We start from the raw sequence: 19,318 nt of genomic DNA on the forward strand, positions 1-19,318 counted from the left end.
GCCGCGGCGGGGGACGGGCAGTGCGGCCTGGGCCGCTGCTGGGCGCGGACGTGCGCGGCCTGCGGGAGGGACACCCCCGCGGCCGGGCCAGCCGCTCGCCGCCGGGCTCTGCCAGCGCCTTGGGCTGCCGGTGGCCCGCGGGAGCAGCTCTGGGGCAGGCGGGCTGCGCCGCGTTCCGCGTTTTCTCAGTGCGGCCTTGGCTCGGTTCCTAGACCTCAGCCTTCCTGTCCTTTATTTGTCTCGGGATCAGAACTGTGTGTCCTGCCGTGACTGCGATGTGCCGGGGAATAAGCGATGCGTGCTGGTTTGCAGAGGCCCGCAGCTCACTTATCCCACGGAGTGAGCTGCTCTGGTCAGTGAGCTTTCCTGAATACTCGCTTAATGTAACTCAGGCTGAGGATCAGCGATTCCTGAATTGAACTGCTGACTTCCAGAAGAAGAGCTGAACTTGATTAAAGCCACAGTGATGGAGATATCTTATTTGTAAATAAACTCTTTGATGGGTTTATTAGTTCTGGCTTCCCCCACAGCACCATTTACTGTGAGCTCTAAGGCTGGATAATTGTTGCTAGGTTTCTCTGTTGGAGTCTTCCATGTTGACTCGGAAGAGATTGTGGTTTCTAAATTAAATGGGAAAAAAAAAATCTGTTTCACAAGCTAGTTTAACCACACCTTAGGAGATACAGCCATGGTTTTTGGTAAATGGCAAAATCTGGTACTGAGACAAAAAAAGCTCCTACTGGCGCATGATAGATGCGAGGTGTTACCCTTCATAGTCTTCCATTTTACATTCATAGGTTGTGTACTTCGCTATACCATTCTGGGAGGATGTTTAGCTCGTCACTTACCAAAACAACAGAAGGAGTTAATCTGTTAGGTTTCCAAACTCTTGCTTCTCAAACTGCAGGATGCTGCTGCATACTGCTGTGTGTGTCCCAAGTTAAGCACACTTGTAAGGTCTGCAACCTTGCATTTACATGAAGCCTAGTGTATATGTATGTGATTTTCTCCGTTTTTCAGGTTTTGCTAGAATTGTTTCCAGTGGCATTCACTGCGTCAGAACATTGAAACAAATATTCAGCTAAGACTTAGTAGAGGTAGATGATCAGTATATATAGATATCGAGTCATCTAGATTAGTTTGGTACAGATAAAGCTTTAGCGGTTGCTTGGTCAATGGAGTTTGATGGAAGACAGTTAAAAAAACCAACAAAACAAACCAAAAAATCAAACCTCCAAACGCTGTCCCACAAAAACGTAGACCTTCTTAGGTCTCTGTGCTGTTATGGAATGGTAGTCTTGTTTTAGAACACTGTGATAGATAGTACAGATTAAAAAAAAATAAATTATCTTGGGTTACCGTCAGATTGGGACATGCTGATTGTCATGACTGTACACCAAGAGATTCAGAGGAAAGCATGAAGTTGCTATTCGGTCATGTGGCAACCTCAATGGAGTATGAATTTGTGATGTCACTGTGCAGTCAAAACACTGGTGAGGATGTAATTTTACATCTGTTTCCCCTTCTGACGGGATGTTTGTGAATGTTGCACAGAGTTTCAGTAGTAAAACTTAAAAATAACTTAAGGTCTGTCCCAAAGTGACATTTAAGGAGCTCAACTTACTTTGTATTAACAACTTGGAGGCTACCACTGGTATGTTGTCATAAACGTTATTAAGCTACAGCAGAAAATGCCTAGAAAGGCCCAGTTAAATTCAGCTTCAAAATACAATCTTGGGAAGTTGTTGTGATGAGGGTAGCTGAAATGTTTTAGGGCAGCAATGGATTTGCCATCCTGTGTGTATGTCTATGGCATGGTCTTGAAAAGGTGCTCCGTTTTGCTGTGGAAGTTACTGAGGCTGTTGGAACACAACAAACAACCAAATCAGCAGCTTTCCTGTGCTTTGAGCTGTCTGGCTGCTGTGTTTTACCACATGTAAGCTTGTGCTGTCACATGCAGCTCTCCAGTAGCTCTTCCTGTGATGCTGGGTAACATGGTTTCCGTGAAGATCCCTATTTTTGAGCCAGGAAGTAAGATTGGTGTCCAGGGTAACACAGAGAAACCCATAAAGCCTAAATGGTGGGTCGACCTTGCAACTTTATATTGTACAACTGTGAATGCTTTGCATGTTCACCTTAGGAGAAGCATGTCTGTTTGAGAGCTCAGTATGTACCCGAAAGGCCAACTAGAATGAACAGTGTGTGTGTTTGATGTTGTGCTGTCGTAAATACGAAGAACAGTTATCGGTGAAGCAGAGGTGGTAGGACATCAAAGCATTCCACCTGCCAAATACCCAGCACCTGTTGGCTTTCTGAAATAGTGGCACAGTTGAGGACTGTCAGTTGCCATCAGGTATCTTTAAGAAGAGGTGGAAGTTTTCTCTTAGAGGCTTCAAGTTGCCTGACCCATTATTACAGCTTTCACATGTTTAAATTGGTTCTGAGATAAAACCCCTGATGCTTCAGAAGAAATGCAGCTAAGCAGGTATCCCAGATTTGCAGAACATGAGCATCATGCAGTGTTGAGGACCTAGGCTGGTCTGTAGGTTACACAGTAGGTGGATGTGTGTAGCCTCTGCTCTTCTCACACACTTTCCAATTAGATATGTTATTGTAGTCAAAGGAAGGAGGGTCGGATGAAGTATAAGTGGATGTGTGTTAACCAGACTTAAAATGTTTGAATACTCTCTTCAGGTAATTAGATGGTAAGGTAACAATTGCTTAGAAAGTTGTTACTTGGCTATTGGTTAAGCATGTAGACTATATATTTTTAACAAGTTAAAAATTGTCTAATTTTAATCTTGTGTATAGACTGCCAGGAAAAGTCTGTAGTGAACTAATAAAACTTCTACTTACATTGCTTGTGAACTAGCAGAAGGGCTTTAAGAGACTCTCATACAGTTACTGCATTTTGCTTATTTGTCAGTGTGCTAATACTAATAGCATAATGTTCAGAGCTATGTATCTTTGAACTTTAAGCTATTAATAAGTCTCTTGCCTTGAATCTGCCTTATGTGCAGAAAGCATCATTGTTCATCTGTTTGGGGAGAAGTTTCTGATAAATGACTCCTCAACGAATTGCTAATATTAGCTGTAAGACTTCTATCTCAACACTAGGATTGCACTTGGGCAAGGATGCAGAGTATTCTAGTAATTTTGTTTAATCTTAGGAAATATTTTACCATGTTTTATGGTTTACAGAGACCAGATAGTTAATGATCTAAGTGTCTGTCAAAATAATTGAGCACTAAATTTCGCTTTTTAAGTAGATTGGTTTTAAGGGACGTATTTTTAAGAAAAGTGCAGGGATTTGTATGTTTGACCTATTTCCATACTCACTATAACAGCAGCATTACTGCTGGGTTTACTAAGCAGATGACTTTATGGTAGCAATCAATTGATTATCTCTAGGCTTGACAGCCTTTAAATGTCACTTAATGTTTCTAATGCCATATATAATTTGAGTTACATTATCAAATTCTTCATTAATCTGTTAGAGAAGCACTTAGACTGGTTAGTTACTAGCCAGTTGTTGCTTCTGATAATGACATTTAAGGATGATTTCTGTAAACTTCCAATCTTCCCTTTCTCTACCCTCCTTATGTCTTCATAACTATTAATATTGTGTCTTTTTTTTTGAGAGTTTGTAACTTTCATTCACCTAGGAGTTAATATTACTGAGTTCTAGGAGAATAATCTACAAAATGTTCTTGATTTTTATTGATTCTTGGATGGTTGGTTTTGGTTTGTTTGTTTGTTGTTTTTTTTTTCCTTAAAGATCACAGGTGGTTGTGCCAGACTAGTAGATGTCTGTTTGTTGTTTTGTTGGTTTTCTTTTACCCTAGGAATTGTATTGTACAGTTAGAACACTGACATAACACCAGATAGTACACTAAATAGCATGTATCTGGCCACTTACTTCTTGGTGTGTTGGAAGTTAGGCTTCATCTTAGAAGTTAATGGCCGTTATAATGACTACACTTGATTTTTAGTAAGCTCTTTGTAGGGTCTGTTCAGTAGCGTCCTCCCAGTCATAATCTGATATGATCATGTGATTGTTTAAGCTGTTAAAATAAATTGGTTGTGTCAAGAGTCCCAGCTCGAAATAATTTGAAGCCTGATGTGACCTGATGATCCTCTTAGAACAAATTGGCTTGTATTGAGTTATAAGGTAGGGCACTGAAGGTTTTTTTTTTCATACAGCCTTGACCTTAAGGGTTCCACAGAGTACAGCCTTTTTCATTGTTTTTTGTTTTTTTCACAGCTGCCCTTAATAAAGATTGGTACCTGGTTTGGTCTAGGAGGGTGCAGCATGAGAGAGGGATTGTAACTGGTGAGAACACAGGCATAACTGGTCTGGAGCTCGCGGGTGTGCATACAGAGAGGGGATGTTAGAGCTGTCAGTAGAGCTAAGTGCCCTGCTTGCTCTCAGTATTACTTTATGACCTGTAGGAAAAGAACATGGGAGTGTAGTGAGGTTTTAAAAAGGTTGAGAGATACTGCTGTTGTCCCTGTGCTGATTTTTGAAACTTGGATTTCTTTTAAAGCTGGCTAGGTTTTACACTGCTGCTTCAGTACTGTGCCTGGGTAATGTGGGATTGCTGTGGTCAAGGTAGCAAAGTCTAGGGTAATTTTGCATTTGAAAAATGAATCTATAACGATCTGATCTGGGTTTTTTATCCCCTCCTAATGGCTTCAAGTTTGCTGTACAGGTAGTGCACGTATCTTTAAAATATTACAGCTGGAATTACGCTCCTAATATTGAACTTCTTGCTTATTTTTCTGCATTCTCACTAGTAATAAAGATTCCAGTGTTGTGTATGTGGTTCTGTCTCCATGGCAGTTGTGCAAAAGAAGCAGAGTGTGGATCTCCCTGAGTTTGTAACTTAACAGTTCACATTTCTATTGATTCCATCTAGCTTGCTCCCCAGTAGAAATTCTGATGATTTTATCAAAACAATAAATGAAAATATTTTTGAATAAAAGGGACAACTGCTATTGAGGAGAAAAGCTACTACTTTTAAATTTCCTTCTGAGTAAAAACTTATCACTTCCAGAAACATTCTACTGTATATGCTTGATATTTTATATTGATATTTGGTTTTTTAGATAAAAGTGTGTTATGAGAACTTCTAATGGTAACTCATTTTCTTTCAGACGCTACTTCAGTATGCTGGCAGTCGGGGTGCATCGGAACATATTTTACCTTTTTTGGAAGTATATCGAATCTCCATCCAAAGCTTTGCTAATGCACGACCTTACTTGACTACAGAATGTGAAGATGTTCTTTTGGTACTTGGCAGGCTAGTGCTGTAAGTTTTAAGTTGGTACATTATAATTAAAAAAAAACCCAAACAAACACGAACCAAAATGTGCTTTATAAATGAAAGGGAAAGTTGTTGAAATAGTGTAATGCGTAATTTGACAACTGTATTTACAATTTATTGTCTAGTAAATGTCTCTAGTACTTTTTTAATTATACCACAAAAATGTACTTGAGCATTTTGTTAATTAATGTGAACAAGTTGTAAGGGTTTGTTCTTCTGTATTTGGATAATTTTGCAGTTATTAGGAAAGTTCTGTTCTTTCTTAAACATTCTGAAAATTATTTTCTGTAGAAAAAGCCTAGTGTGGTCCTTGTTAAACAGAAGCTTTAATATTAGACCTTCATCCATGGATTAATAAACCTGTATCACTTGCTGTGCAGTTGCTGCTTTCATGTGTCCTCTCACCTGTAATGCAGGGTACTTCTGAGCATGTCCCGTTCTGAAAAGGCTGAGTTATTTTGTATTTATGGTAATATATTGTGCATGTGGGCTGTTGCTATACAATAGCAAAACAAAGGGTAATTAAACCTGAAATCTTTGACAGGTGTTGGCAGATGTGACTTAAAATGCAGCAGTTCTTCAGATAAGAGGTAGAACTGTTACAGTCTCAGCTAATTTGGAATAACTCATAGTTCCTCCAAGTCCGCTTTAAGTGCAAACAGCTATTTGTAATTGAAGAGGTAACCTGAGGGCTTTCACATACATTGGAGTTTTATCAGTTACTACCCTTAGCCTGAGAAGGATAACTTGATGTGCTGGTCACTCCTTGCTGGTAAGGTTTTATTCGAGGGGGCAGGGTGAAGTTTCTAGAACCTTGAATATAAAGATCACCATAGAATAAAAGTAATTCTCTTGACAGGTTTTCAATGGGCTATTCTTAATTTGTTACCAGTTGCTTGCTTGCTTTGTGGTCTGAAGTCAGGTGTTCTTTTTGAGAAGGGTTTGCAGAGGACTCCTTGATTTACATTGCGAGTTCATACATTACAAAAAAACAAAGCATTTGATCAACAGTTCAGAAACGGGTATCTCCATATGATGCCTTGAATTTATTTTTTTTTTTTAGTTATGAGAAGCATGTGAATTAGGAGTAATTTTTTTAAGCCTTCTGTCAAGAAGGGAAAATGTGTAAAATCGGGAAAAGTTTGTCATCTTAATATAGAAACTGAAGACTTAAACTGCTAAATCGCTTACCTGGTACATAATACATATATTTCTGGCAAAATATCTTAATTGGTTTTGTGGACTGTCCATTTATGGATGAGAGTATTCTCATCTTCGTCATATTAATTAGCTTGTGTATTCTGCAGTTCCCTACTCATGTCGCTTGAAGTTTGTCTTTCACTGTCTCTGTATGCAGGTCACCCGTAACTGGAGTACTTTCTGTATTTTTTTTGCCACTGTTACATACTTCAGGGTGGGAATCCCAGTTCTGTGTCAAAATTGTTTATCAAAATTCTTTTCTCTTGTTGAGAAAAATCAAAATATTTTGCTTCTGCTAGTATGGTTTGTTCCATCTTGCAGTGTGAGGAGTTTGTTTGCTGTTGCTTATATCCAGAAAACTATGTTGTGGAGGACAGCAGAGAGGCTGACTTTCTGGAATCTCCCTATTCTTGTTATGATTACCTTTGAGAGGAATCTAAAGAATGAGAAAGATAACAAGTAAGGTCATGGGTAGGTTGAGGGAAATGGCATACCTGGTTCAACTCTCCCGTGTTTTTCTTTTACATATGGTTTTCCGAGGGAGGGAGAGAGAAGTTAAGAGCAGGGAACCAAAGACTAAATTAAGTTCCATGGAGGAGGAAGACTGTTACCTGGTTAGGGACATGACAGTGTACTGTTCTCATGTAACTGTGATTTTTGGGGAGGCTGTTGGGTTACCCACAGCTGTCATACATGCTATGTATTCTCTGATTTGAACCCTGATGAGAAATGAAACGAGCAAGCTTCCTGTTTTAAAGCAAAAGAGTTCTACTTATTGAAATTCTCCTTCCCTGCCAACATCCATCCCAGATCCTCCTCCTGATATCCTTCTCAGCAAGGTGAACCAGTAACAACAAAAATCAGTGCACTGTGGCTTTCCCTACCACCTGACCAGTTCAGTCGTGTGTCCACAGTAAATCTGACATGACTTAAAGACAGTGCCCCCCATAAGCAGCACGATGCTGATGCAGTGTGAGACTTTTTTTGTCCACTGTCTGTAACCTTAGGAAATAAAAGGAAAGCTTGGAGTGGTTGCTCTCGTAGTTTCCAGATTTGGCAAATGATTGTGGGGGAACAGGAGTGCTCTTCTTGGCCATGGCCATGAAGGGACATACCTGCTTTGGTCATGTAGAACTCAAGACTGCTTGTTTCCACAGCCACAAAGCACAACACATTCCCCTCACCCCCCAGTATTACTATGCCAAAGGTGTTGCCTCTACTGAATAATTAGTAAAGAATTAGGTGTCTAATAAACATATCAAAGATGTCTTTCACTGAGATTTAGCTAGCTGGCCATCCTTGTGAATCTTAGGAAGCTTTTGAAGCTGATTGTTGACTTGAGCTTCTCTGAGTGTTTGTTTTTGAGGATACTGATGTCACCTACCTGGACTTGTGCAAAGCTTTTGACACTGTCCCACACAACATCCTTCTCACTAAACTGGAGGGACATGGATTTGACGGGTGGACCACTCGGTGGATAAGGAAGAGATTAGCTGGATGGTCACACTCAAAGAACTGTGATCAATGGCTCAGGTCCAAGTGGAGACTGGTGACAAGTGGTGTCCCTCAGGGGTCCATACTGGGACCAGTGCTGCTCAGTGTCTGTCTTGGCAACATGGACAGTGGGATCGAGTGCACCCTCAGCAAGTTCGCTGGTGACACCAAGCTGAGTGGTGTGGTCAGCACACTGAAGGGAAGGAATGCCATCCAGAGCGCCTTGACAGGCTTGAAAGGTCGGGCTGTGCGAACCTCCTGAGGTTCAACAAGGCCAAGGGCAAGCTCTTGCACATGGGTCTGGGCAATCCCAAGCACAAGTACAGGCTGGGTGGAGAATGGATTGAGAGCAGCCTTGAGGGGAAGGACTCAGGGGTGCTGGTGGATGAAAAGCTCGACATGACCTGGCAATGTGGGCTTGCAGCCCAGAAAGCCAGCCGTGTCCTGGGCTGCGTCAAAAGGAGCATGGCCAGCCGGTCAAAGGAGGTGATTCTCCCCCTCTACTCTGCTCTCGTGAGACCCCACCTAGAATACTGCATTCAGCTCTGGAGCCCCCAACGCAAGAAGGACATGGACCTGTTGGAGCAAGTCCAGAGCAGGGCCACAAAGACGATTCAGAGGGTTGGGGCACCTCCTCTATGAAGACAGGCTGAGAGAGTTGGGGTTCAGCCTGGAGAAGAGAAGGCTCTGGGGAGACCTTACAGCAGCTGCCAGCGCCTGAAGGGGGGTTATGAGAAAGGTGGAGACAGACTTTTTGGTAGGGCCTGTAGCGATAGGACAAAGGGTAACGGTTTTAAACTAAAAGAAGGCAGATTTATCTTAGGATGAAATTCTTAACTGTGAGGGTGACGAGGCACTGGCACAGGCTGCCCAGAGCAGCTGGGGATGCCCCATCCCTGGCAGTGTCCCAGGCCAGGCTGGACGGGGCACGGAGGAGCCTGGGCTGGTGAGAGGGGTCCCTGCCCAGGGCAGGGGGTTGGAACTCGTGGTATGTAAGGTCCCTTCCAACCCAGACCATTTTGTGATTCTGTACTGTGTGAGGAGGAAGGTGCCATTCATGTTACCATCAATATGAAAATTTTACTTCTGTCTAAAAATGATTTATATGGCCCTAAAATTAATAGGTTAGATTTTTAAAAAGTAGAAAAAATTGCTCCTAGTTCACATAGTGTTTGCCAGTAGCTAGTATTTGGCACCTTTCTACTTTTTTCTGCGATGGCATTGGTCTGAAAGGGAGTTTACCATTTCTGCATCTTTGAGAAGGTGTTTATGCGCTTTTTCAATTTAAAAAAAAAATTGGGAAAGATCTGAATGTCATCTGGTCTAATTAGCAAAACTGGATTCAACTGATAAGACCAGTCTACCTCAGACTTCTTGAGCTGTATCTTGCCTACTAGTTGTACTTACTGAATGTAACACGTTGCTTCCAGGAAGAATGTACTTGCTTTCCATAACGCCTCTGTGAGGGAGCACATGGGATGGTTTGCTTGCTCTGTCTCTAAAAATTTCTCAACCTAATAAACTTGTCTTTTGATTTACTAACTTGCATTTACCACTCTGTCATTAGGACTTAACTCTTAACAAATGCAGGATAATTCCTGGCAACAAGTGAACTATTCCTGTTGATCATCCAATGTATAGTCATCTTTTTAACTCTTAAGAAGCTTAGGATGAGAAAAGTTTTCTAATGCAATCTAAAGGTGAACACAATCCTGAAAGCTTTTCAAACTTACTTTTTAAAATCTCTGTCTAAAAATAATGGTGAATGAGGTATAAAATTATTACAGAGTAATTGTATGCAGATAATGTGTTGATTTTTGCCTAGAGTTATTCCTCCCAAAATTAAGAAATTTAAGTCTAGGAGACCTCCTCCTGAAAGGTATTTTGAAGTTGAGTGCCTGAGAAATTATTTTATTTTAATAATGGAAGCATTCAAGCACCCATTATGTTTTATTTGCAAAAATTGTGATTTAAGTTTGGAATTAAGTTTGTATAGGTAGGTATTGTGGTGGTATTGGTAGAGTGGGCTAAAAAGGCTTGACTTAGTTAAGTGATGCTGGTATTTTGATTTGTGGTCTTTGCCTTGATACCTAAATTCCGTTTAGTTGCATTACAGTAAAGGAGGAAATGGGCTTTCAGGGCTATAGTTGTGTTTTGAGGTATTGTATAATAAGAAGCAAAGGGAAGAATTAAGCTAAATGGGCATTTCTTCCCCCTTGCCAGTAGGGAAGGCTGGCTAGGCTTTATGCAGCTGTGCATTTGAGTCAGTTCTTACAACAAAAACGTATGCAATTGACTTGGAATTCTACTTATTTTTCTACCTAGGAAAACTTAATTGGAATATCCTGGATGTTACTTTTGCAGTTGAGCTGTACATTGTTTTACATGCTGGCTATACAATTGGAGCTCCAGATTTCTTCTGGAGCGGTTTCCAAACTAGAGTGCTTGGTGTTGGGGTCCTGAGGAAGACTTAAGAACTCACAACAAAATAATTTTTGGCTCTTGGTTCAGCTCAGTGCTATGTTACTACAGCAGACTATAACTCTTGAGGCATAAATTCAGCCCTCTTGTCTATACAGAGTGAGATAACAGTCTATGAAGACAATGCTTTGAAAGTCTAATTTCAGATATTTTTTTTCACAGTCCTTAAGGATTAAGTACAGGAAAATTATTTTTAAAATCTTGCTTTGCCATTTTGTTTAAACCTGATGTTTTATATAACCAATATCATACATACAAAAAAGTATTTCCAGGAATTAAAAGTGGTAGTAGATAGAATTGGTTGATTTTGTCTGAGGTGTACATCAAAAGACTTTTCAAAAGCACATAGACTGTGACGTTTGCAAATTTTCATTTGATGAATAGAGTCTGTGTGACATGCGTGAAAATTGGACACATACCTAGGGTTTTTTTTGTGGGTGTTTTTGTCTTGTTAGGGTGCTGGGGTTTTTGTTTGGTTTTTTCTTCTTATGTTAAAATAGAGTTCAGCTGCTATGAGACCTTGTAAAGTTGTTTTTGATAGTCCAGTAGCAACCTCCTCGGTGTAGACATCTGAACTGGTGAATTAACTTGTAAATTCAGGAAAAGGGAAAAGTAAGTCCTGGTTATTATATAAAATCAACACCTATGACAATTGGAGTATCTGGCAATCCTGTTACGTATAGTAATGCGTATAGTAATGAGTGAAATTTCATTGCCTGGTGATGTGAATAATTACTGAATGACAGTGATGAAGGCTATCCTATTCTCTGCCTAGTAGGAGTGTTTAGAGCTTTTGCTCTATATAAACCTCTATTTAAAGGAACAGGATTGGGCAGTGAAGGCCCAATATTAAATGAAATATTAAAAGGTTGGCCAGATGTTAACTAAGTATTTGTCCATTTGATTTTGTTTATGTTGAATCTGGCTAAAAACTGATTAGCCATAGCATTTTGGAGGCAACTGTTCAATGTATTTCTCAGAAGTCAGGAGTAAAGGGGAAAATCATTCATTTCGGGTACTAGGCAGTTTTGAAACTTGTGTTTGCTTTATGGTCATCTCTTCCTTGTCCCCTTCCCCAAGCTCAGCTCTTCTATCTACGGTAAGACGGAACGTGTCATCCTGTCATTCTTCTGTTTAACGTTTGAGAGTGGAGGTTTTGAAGAAAAAATAGCATGAGTTGGAACTAATAATGTAGGTGTAGCTTATAGCAGTTACTCAGTGCATGTATTATAGGTAGAGTCTTAGACCTGTTACGATTTGAGACATTTTTGCTGTGTGTAGATTTTGTGAATCTCTAGACAGTGTCATAGTTAACACATTTCATTTGATCAGGTCAAATTATTCTGTGCAGTAGTTGGGGTTTAGGTAATCCACGTGTCCCATACAAGTTTAGATAGCCCTTTTTGAGAAAAATACAGGCAGTAGTCCTGCCAGTGCTTTATCTCCTAGAAAACAGTGATTCTTGTTCTCCAGGACTTTTCCCTGAAAAGACATGGATGTGCTAAATACATACAGTCGTTTCCTTTTTGTTTCTGAAAAGGGATAGCATTGACCTGATGATCTAAATGAGGGACTATCAAGTAGGTCTTGCTTTTCCCCCTGTCTGTTCTTGGAGCCTGAAATTATGTATGGAATTTATAGGTCTCAAATTTGCTAGATGTTTCAGAAATATTAAATCTTTCTGAACCCTTCTTGCTTTCCTGAATTTTTATTTGGAAAAGCAGATACACAGCAGAAGTTCACATGCCATTGTGATGGGGCTGACTGATACTAACATTAACCGTTGACACAGTTGAAAATGAGATGTAACAAACTTTCCTGGGTATAATAAATCAAGACTGGTCGGTGACTAGTGTCCTGTTTTTAAGCAGGAGTTTGGCTTAGTGAAGAAATAAGGGAATGTTTTCCACCTGTGTTGTGCAGATAACTGAGCTACACAAATTCAGCAGTTCCCTGAGTTAATGAACTAGATATTTCACAGTGTGATCTGCTTAACTCTGACCTTAATCTGAACATTTTTGATAGGCATATCAACGTGGGTGGGGGTTTACTTTTCATTTGGTAAGCTCTTGAGCTTGTTACAGTTGGCACCATAGGTATTTGAGTCCACTACTACCACTCCCAGTTATCAAAGACTCATTAAGGCGTTTCTAGGAATCTGTTCTGTGGGTCTGTTTCTGTGCTGGTGCACCTCTTGAAATAGATTGTCAGTCTGTTGCTTTTAGGATGCTGTTAGGAATCTGTTCTCTAGGTCCATTTCTGTGCTGATCGCTGCATGTGTCTTCTGTCAAGCTGTTCTTTAATGTTCCTATCTTTGTATGTCAGCATTGAAACTTTTAAGTTAGCTGGAGCTGGTTTTCATTCTTACTCTAGGCACAGAGGCCATGCTGGGGTTAAAAGAGTTTTATTCAGAATGAATGTTAGGAATTCTTTGTGAGAGGAAAGAGCAGAAATTCTGTAATGCAACATTCCTGAGCAATGTTGAACAAACTATCTTGGATTATAAAAGTAGCTGCAATCTTATCCTAGCAAGATTGTGCGTAGTAAAAAGGAGCACTCTCCATACGATGACTCTTGCCTGTTTCTGGCCTTTAACTGATTTTTGCAGTCAAATGTATTTCAATGTTATGTCATTTGTTATCTGAATGCTAAGTAATATGTGCCACAAGAGTTATTTAAAGTAACAGCATGTGTTCGGGTAGCTTGCTTACTTGCCTCTTACTTTTCCAGGAGCTGCTTTGAGCTACTGCTTTCAATTCCTGAAAGTGAATTGCCGCATGAGGTGTGGTTAGGATTCCATCAATCCATACAGGTAAGTGTTCTGAATTTCTTTTACCAGCTTACATATTTAAAAAAGGCGGCTGCTGTTGTGCTCCTCCTCTTCTACCCTTCCACTGAATTCTGCCTGTCCTACATTGCTGTTTTCTAGGCAGCAAGAATTTCTGAGCAGCAAAAAACTAACTGCAACAACAGTATTGGGAGCCTTGAGCCTAACAGCAGATTTATAACTACACAGTCAACAGCAGCTGCAGCAAGAGAATCGTAGCAAATATTGATCTATCCAGTGGTTCGTGTGAGAGGAAGACTGATTTTGATGGAGTGATGTAACGGCTCCAAAGCATTACTTTAAAGACGACTAAAAGAGCTTCTGAGTGGCAAAGTTAGTGTCTATACCTGATTTGAGAGAGATGAAAATGTAGGACAGGTCTTTAGTCCAGGTGGTTTCTATAAGTGTTTCTTCTGAGGTGGTGCAGAAACAAGCTTATAATACTACTAGTCGTACACTCAGATGAAGATGGCTTCTGTAGACTACCTAGGAGGGAGAGATGTTTTCAAGGTTTTAGTCTGGAGGTAGTACCTAGGTGTCTGCAAGGAGTTGTGTTCCTCATGGAGCTGAAGGACAGGCGTGGTGGTCTTGCTGCCTTTAAACTAATAGACCCTTCCAGGACCAGGGACTGATCTGTTGCTGCTGTTTCCTGTTCTGGCTTTAACTGTGACTGATGAAGTAGGAAGCTAGTATCAGTTTTAAGTTAATGAAGTGAAGATTTTGGCAGGAAGCCGCTGGAAGGAAGTAAACTTAGAGATCGCAGCTGTCCTCGTGCAGACCTTATCGCAAGACCTTATCCCCCTGTGACTGGGGATTTCCTCAGTCCCTCTGGCTTGGCTGCTGCAGTAGCTCTGAAGGTGTAGGTGTAGAGGTTCTGGAATTTTACTTTTATTTCACTTGCAGTCAGGGAAATTGCAGGTGTGGAAACTCTTAGGTAGGCTGAAGATGAATAAACCCAGCACTTTAAACTGAGAGAAACGGACTAGTAGAGCTCTGTAGTCCTGGTGGTCGTGGAAGCGACAGAATTGGTCTGTGACTGGTGACTTCAGGTGTGGATAGACCTCAAGATTTCTTGAGATACTTGAGATACTATGGAATACGTACTATCATTGTAACCCTAAGAACAGTTGGATGTGGCATGTACTTGGTAGCAGAAGGAAATGCAGTAGGTACAGTTTAAATCCTATGGTCTTAGTGGTGTCAAAGATTTGTCCTTTATTTTGAGTGTTGGAACATAAGTCCTGTGACTACAGCAGATGACAGTGGACACTGCAGCACTCCAGAACCAAGTCTGAAGGTGCATCTGTTTGTTTTGACAATACCCAGCTACGCCGTCTATTACACATAGTCTGTATCTATTAGCCATTGTGTTGCAGAGGCTGGGTCTGTGCTCCCATTAATTCACTAATGCAGTCATCATTGGAGGAAGGGGAGTGAATCATAGAATACAAGGTTTGAAGGGACCTCAAGCATCATCTGGTCCAACCTTTCTTGGTAAAAGCACAGTCTAGACAAGGTGGCCCAGCATCCTGTCCAGCTGAATCTTGAAAGTGTCTGATGTTGGGAAATACACCACTTCCCTGGGGAGATTATTAGTTCCAGTGGCTGATTGTTCTCATTGTGAAAAATTTTCCTCTTGGATCCAACTGGAACCTCCACAGGATTAACTTGTACCCATTGCACCTCATTTTTTCCGTGTGACTCTGTCTCCTTTGTAGCCACCCTTTAAACACTGTAACATGTTTAGGTCTCCCCTAAGCCTTCTGAGCTTATCATACACTACAAGGCATATAGGAAGTTTGTAACTGAGATAGCCTAGAATTAAAGCAGTATGTTTTCTCATGTTCAGAGAATGGGATGGCATCTACAGGCTTTTTCCTGTTACAAGAGGTACAAAGTAGCTCTAGAATTCCCAGCTTTTAACTGGAGGGATCTGCAAGGAGAATTCTTGATACCAAGGAGAATAATTTCTGTGGTGCAATAAACATGTGCATTTCTAGGTTTCTGAAGCAAGTGATCAAGCTTTGATACTTTTGTCAATAGAGAGCAAGTTTTTAGTCAGATGAGATGACTTTATTCAGGCTGAATATATTGGAAGAAAACTGTTAAGTTCCAGGGGTAGAAGGATGATGCAAGCCCAGATCTCTCATGTCAACTTTTAGAATTAAAGGAAAGCTCAAGATGTGCTGCTGCCAGGTATAGTAATGTACTTGGCTTTTGTACTGATGTTTTTCAAACGGTGGCTTCCAGGTATAGCACTCATCTAATGCTCCCAATAGTTTAGATAGTAAAAGATTTGTGCAAAGCTTATTACACATATTAGTACTCTGAAACCTTGCTGAAGAGGTTTGTGAACCTTTACAAACAGGTGCCTCTAATGTGTTTTTGAGGTAGCACTCTTGCAGAAATATGAGAACGAGAACATCTGTACCCTGCCCTGGAGTACAGTAGGAACTCGCTTGTCATCAGAGGAGAGTAACAGAGAAGGAGTATGCATTGAATACAGCGGGCAATATACAACTTTAGACAGGATTCACTCGTAGGCAGTCATGTGAACACTTGCAGGTTTAAAGCCTGTGACCATGTTGATGTGCCAATTTCCAGGCAAATCCAGTAGCAAAGCACTGCGGAATTATATATTAGAACATGCCCTGTATTGGCAGGTGTGAATATGCTTATTCCTTTCCTAGCAAAAGAGGAGAGTATGGCTGAGGAATATAACTCCAAATGTAACTGGTGGTTGTAGCAAATGTGGGACAGAGGCATTTCTTCCAGATGTGCCTGCAGTAATTGTTGCTCTAACAATCTGCACAGGTAGTGAGAGTCAGTGAAACTTCAAATAAATTTTCATCACAGGAGTGAAGAAGGTATGGGCTTGCATTTCAAAGCAGCAAGGTGTAGGGACTGTTCTGAAGCTGAAAATGGGAGTGTTGCTGATGTCCAGCTCACATACAAAATGTTATCAAAAACTTTATTTGGTGTCTGAACCTGTTTGTTCTTTGATCCTAAGAAAGAGTAGTTATGCCCCGCAGTCCCCCATAAGTCCACTTTTTCATTATCTCTAAGCAAGATCAGAGGCAGCGTGTGGTCTTGAAAACAAACCTTGAAAAGAGTGAGATTGTATGGCAGGAGTCCCAGCGTGGGTTTTATGCAATGGCAGCGGATGTGGGTGGGGAAATACTGTAAAATATGAGAAAAAGATTGGGTCGGAATTACGGCAGGGCCCTTGCTACAGGTAAGCTCGTGTAGTCTGGGGGAGGAACCCAGTGGAGAGGTACTGTGGGGATGGGTGTGATAAAGCAGTGCATTCAGAACAGCTTTAGTGGCAGTAGAGATGTATTGTCGTGGGAATTGAATACGGATTGTGGAACAGGGTTCCCTTCAAGCCTTACAAAGAGCATGAATGCTTTCTTTAGAAAAGTTGTGTATTGAGGGTGAGCATAAAATGAAAACTTTTGTGACACTGTAGTGATTGCTGTGAGCTTTAAATTGCCAGGACTGAAAAATCCTGGTATCTTCAGTAAACTGTTCCAAGGATTGTTTTAAGTTTGTCCATAGCTTTTTACTATAATATCCTTTCCTGACTTCATGTAGAATTAAATGCTTTGTGTCCTTCTCTTCAGAACATGGTGTTGTCCCAACATGATGAGATCTGTATACTTAAATTTTGCATTAGATTTCTTCAAAGATTTCCGAAGTATTGTAGTAGTTTTTCATAAGTATTTCCATTAATATTAGCCTTATACTCTTCAGTAGGTCCAATAAGGAAGGATTCAGCTAAGTGTTAGAGTAGAAGTGGCTTGTATTGTCAGTGGTCACTTATGGTGCATGCGTTGCTGAATTTTATATTTGGTATTTCAGTATTGATACCCTGAATCGTAAAGATGGTGCTGACTCAGCAGATCGCGGTTGACTTGTATAATAGGCCCCTTCTTTCTGACCTTCCAAGGTTCTTTCAGCTCTTAATATGAAGGTGCTGAAATGGGGATGATCCTTACAACTGAACTGGGCTCTGCTAGCTCTGTTCTACATCCTGAAGCCCTCGGATCAGAAAAGAGTTGCTGTTGGGAAAACAGCGTTTACATTCAGTGTCTGGATTGCAGAATGTCATAGGCTGAGAGATTGCAGTTTTTTCAGTAGTAGTACCTCACCCTTGTCCAGGTTGTGTGATGATTTTTTTTTTTCCTCAGCTGCATCGTTCTCGTGGTGGCAGCAGAAAAGCGTGTCTTCCTCTGAGGCAATGGCTTCTAGCTCCTCAGAACATGCAGCCCAGTAGCAGAGGGGCATGGGATAAGTATCACTAAGAGGCAATGGATCTCAGCTAGTGCAACGTGGTGTTACAAAACCTGCTTGTATGGTCTTTGGCACTTGGTTGGCGAGTGTTTGCTGGGGCCAGGATGGGAATATCCCTGACTTGTCAGTAGAGAGGGTGAGTTCATACAGGCGGGAGTTGGTGTTTTCCTTGCCTTGCCTTTCAGAACCGTGCAGAGCTGACGATCAGGTTTGTAGTTCAGTGTTTTTCACTGATAAGTATCTTTGAGTTGCTGGAACAGGTATTTGGGTGACAGCACTATATGTAATGTCCCGAGAGCTCTCTGCGGCTTCCTAAAGCTATGTCTTCTGCAGTACTGCAGTACATTTAAGTACAGTAAAACATCAGTAATCTGAGAGATGGTTCTTTGGGTCATATTTGTTAAGCTGTTTCTCAACAGTAAGAGCCGGGAATGTCAGTTACATGCTTTTATTGAAGTGATGCCAGGAAATAGCATAAATTCTCAAGATTTGCAGTACAGTTGTTAAATTTGTATGGGTTATTAATGCTTTCTTGAAGCTCTTAGTGAAGAATCTGAACATACAAATGATAGCCTCAAAGGAAATGTAGCCTGATTACCAAAGGTCTTCTGATAACGAGAACTGATTCGGCTGTTGCTTTTCTTCAAGAAAACGTGCTGTTTAAAAGATGTGGTGTCCTTTCTCCTCTTACATGTGCTAAGTGTAAGGAACCTGGCACTTCTTGCCTTTACTTGATTGATACAGGCTGATGGGAAGGGCTTTGCTGGTTAGTTCCACCTCCTTCCAAGGCTTAACATGTGCTGAATGCCTTCTCACAGCTCTGTAGCTCGGTAAAGCTCACTGAGTTCAGTCTCCCATGTGATATTTGAAGTCATAAGCTGTTAAATGCTGATGGCTTTTTGGACTTAGTCTTTGACCTGATCTATGATCTGATTATTGCTTGAGACTGGTACAGGTTAAAGCTATAATGTTAGTATGGGAGACGATGCTCTGGCAACATACTGTATTGAAAAAAATGCGTAGCGCGTAAGTCAAATTATTTATTAAAGGGTCTAATCATTAAATGCAAAGATGCCTTCTACTGTGTACGGTAGATGAGAAAGTCTTGGGGTTTTTTCGTAGCAGAGTCAGTTGGTTATAGAAGGAAACTCGGGAATTTGAAAGCCATGTCTTCTGCGTGGCACTGTGGCGTGCAGGTTATTGCCATCTTTTGACAGCCCATTCTACAGGGCTCTTCGGTTACTGTGGTGTTCTCAGTGGTCATAATATTAGCCCTATTTAATTCGATAAATCAGAACACTGAATTGATTCCGGTGTATATAGAGGACACATCAGAGGCCATTGAAAGCAAACCTGAGGTTAATAATAGTGTTAAAAGTACTGCCCACCTAAAACGGCTCACTAGAACTAGGGGATCTTGTCACGTATCAAACTCATTCTTAAGTTTAAGATATTTTTACTGAACGTGTAGCTACAAATTGCCTACAGTTAGTTGGCTTCAGTTTGTTAGTGTTAGAAAATTCTGCATGATGATATTTTAGGTTTTTTCAGTGCAAGTCACCCCAGATTGGTTTTCCTGCGGGGGACATTAAGTGCTGGAATCTGTTTCCAGTTGCTTTTTCTTCTGTGTTAGACTTCAGGCTTCTTTCCATGTGTAACATTACTTTCCCACCCCCCCCACCCCCACCCCCCTCCC

The 19,318-nt window shown here is 40.9% G+C and overlaps 1 protein-coding gene across 3 annotated transcripts in view; it reads left to right on the top strand.

Annotated features, from left to right (window-relative positions):
- Positions 1-19,318, top strand: part of RLF (RLF zinc finger) — a 41,873-nt gene that overhangs the window by 390 nt on the left and 22,165 nt on the right. Inside the window, exons 2-3 of one of the 3 annotated variants that reach the window (XM_055706490.1) lie at positions 5,158-5,312; positions 13,233-13,314. In XM_055706490.1, the coding sequence (XP_055562465.1) occupies positions 5,158-5,312; positions 13,233-13,314 (237 nt within the window). Of the gene's footprint in view, positions 1-5,157; positions 5,313-13,232; positions 13,315-17,519; positions 17,759-19,318 lie in introns of those variants that run through there. The other 2 variants (XM_027802035.2, XM_014278149.3) reach the window with 2 other exon arrangements.

The sequence above is a fragment of the Falco cherrug genome, chromosome 3 (genome assembly GCF_023634085.1).
Source record: "Falco cherrug isolate bFalChe1 chromosome 3, bFalChe1.pri, whole genome shotgun sequence".
Classification (NCBI taxonomy): Eukaryota; Metazoa; Chordata; class Aves; order Falconiformes; family Falconidae; genus Falco; species Falco cherrug.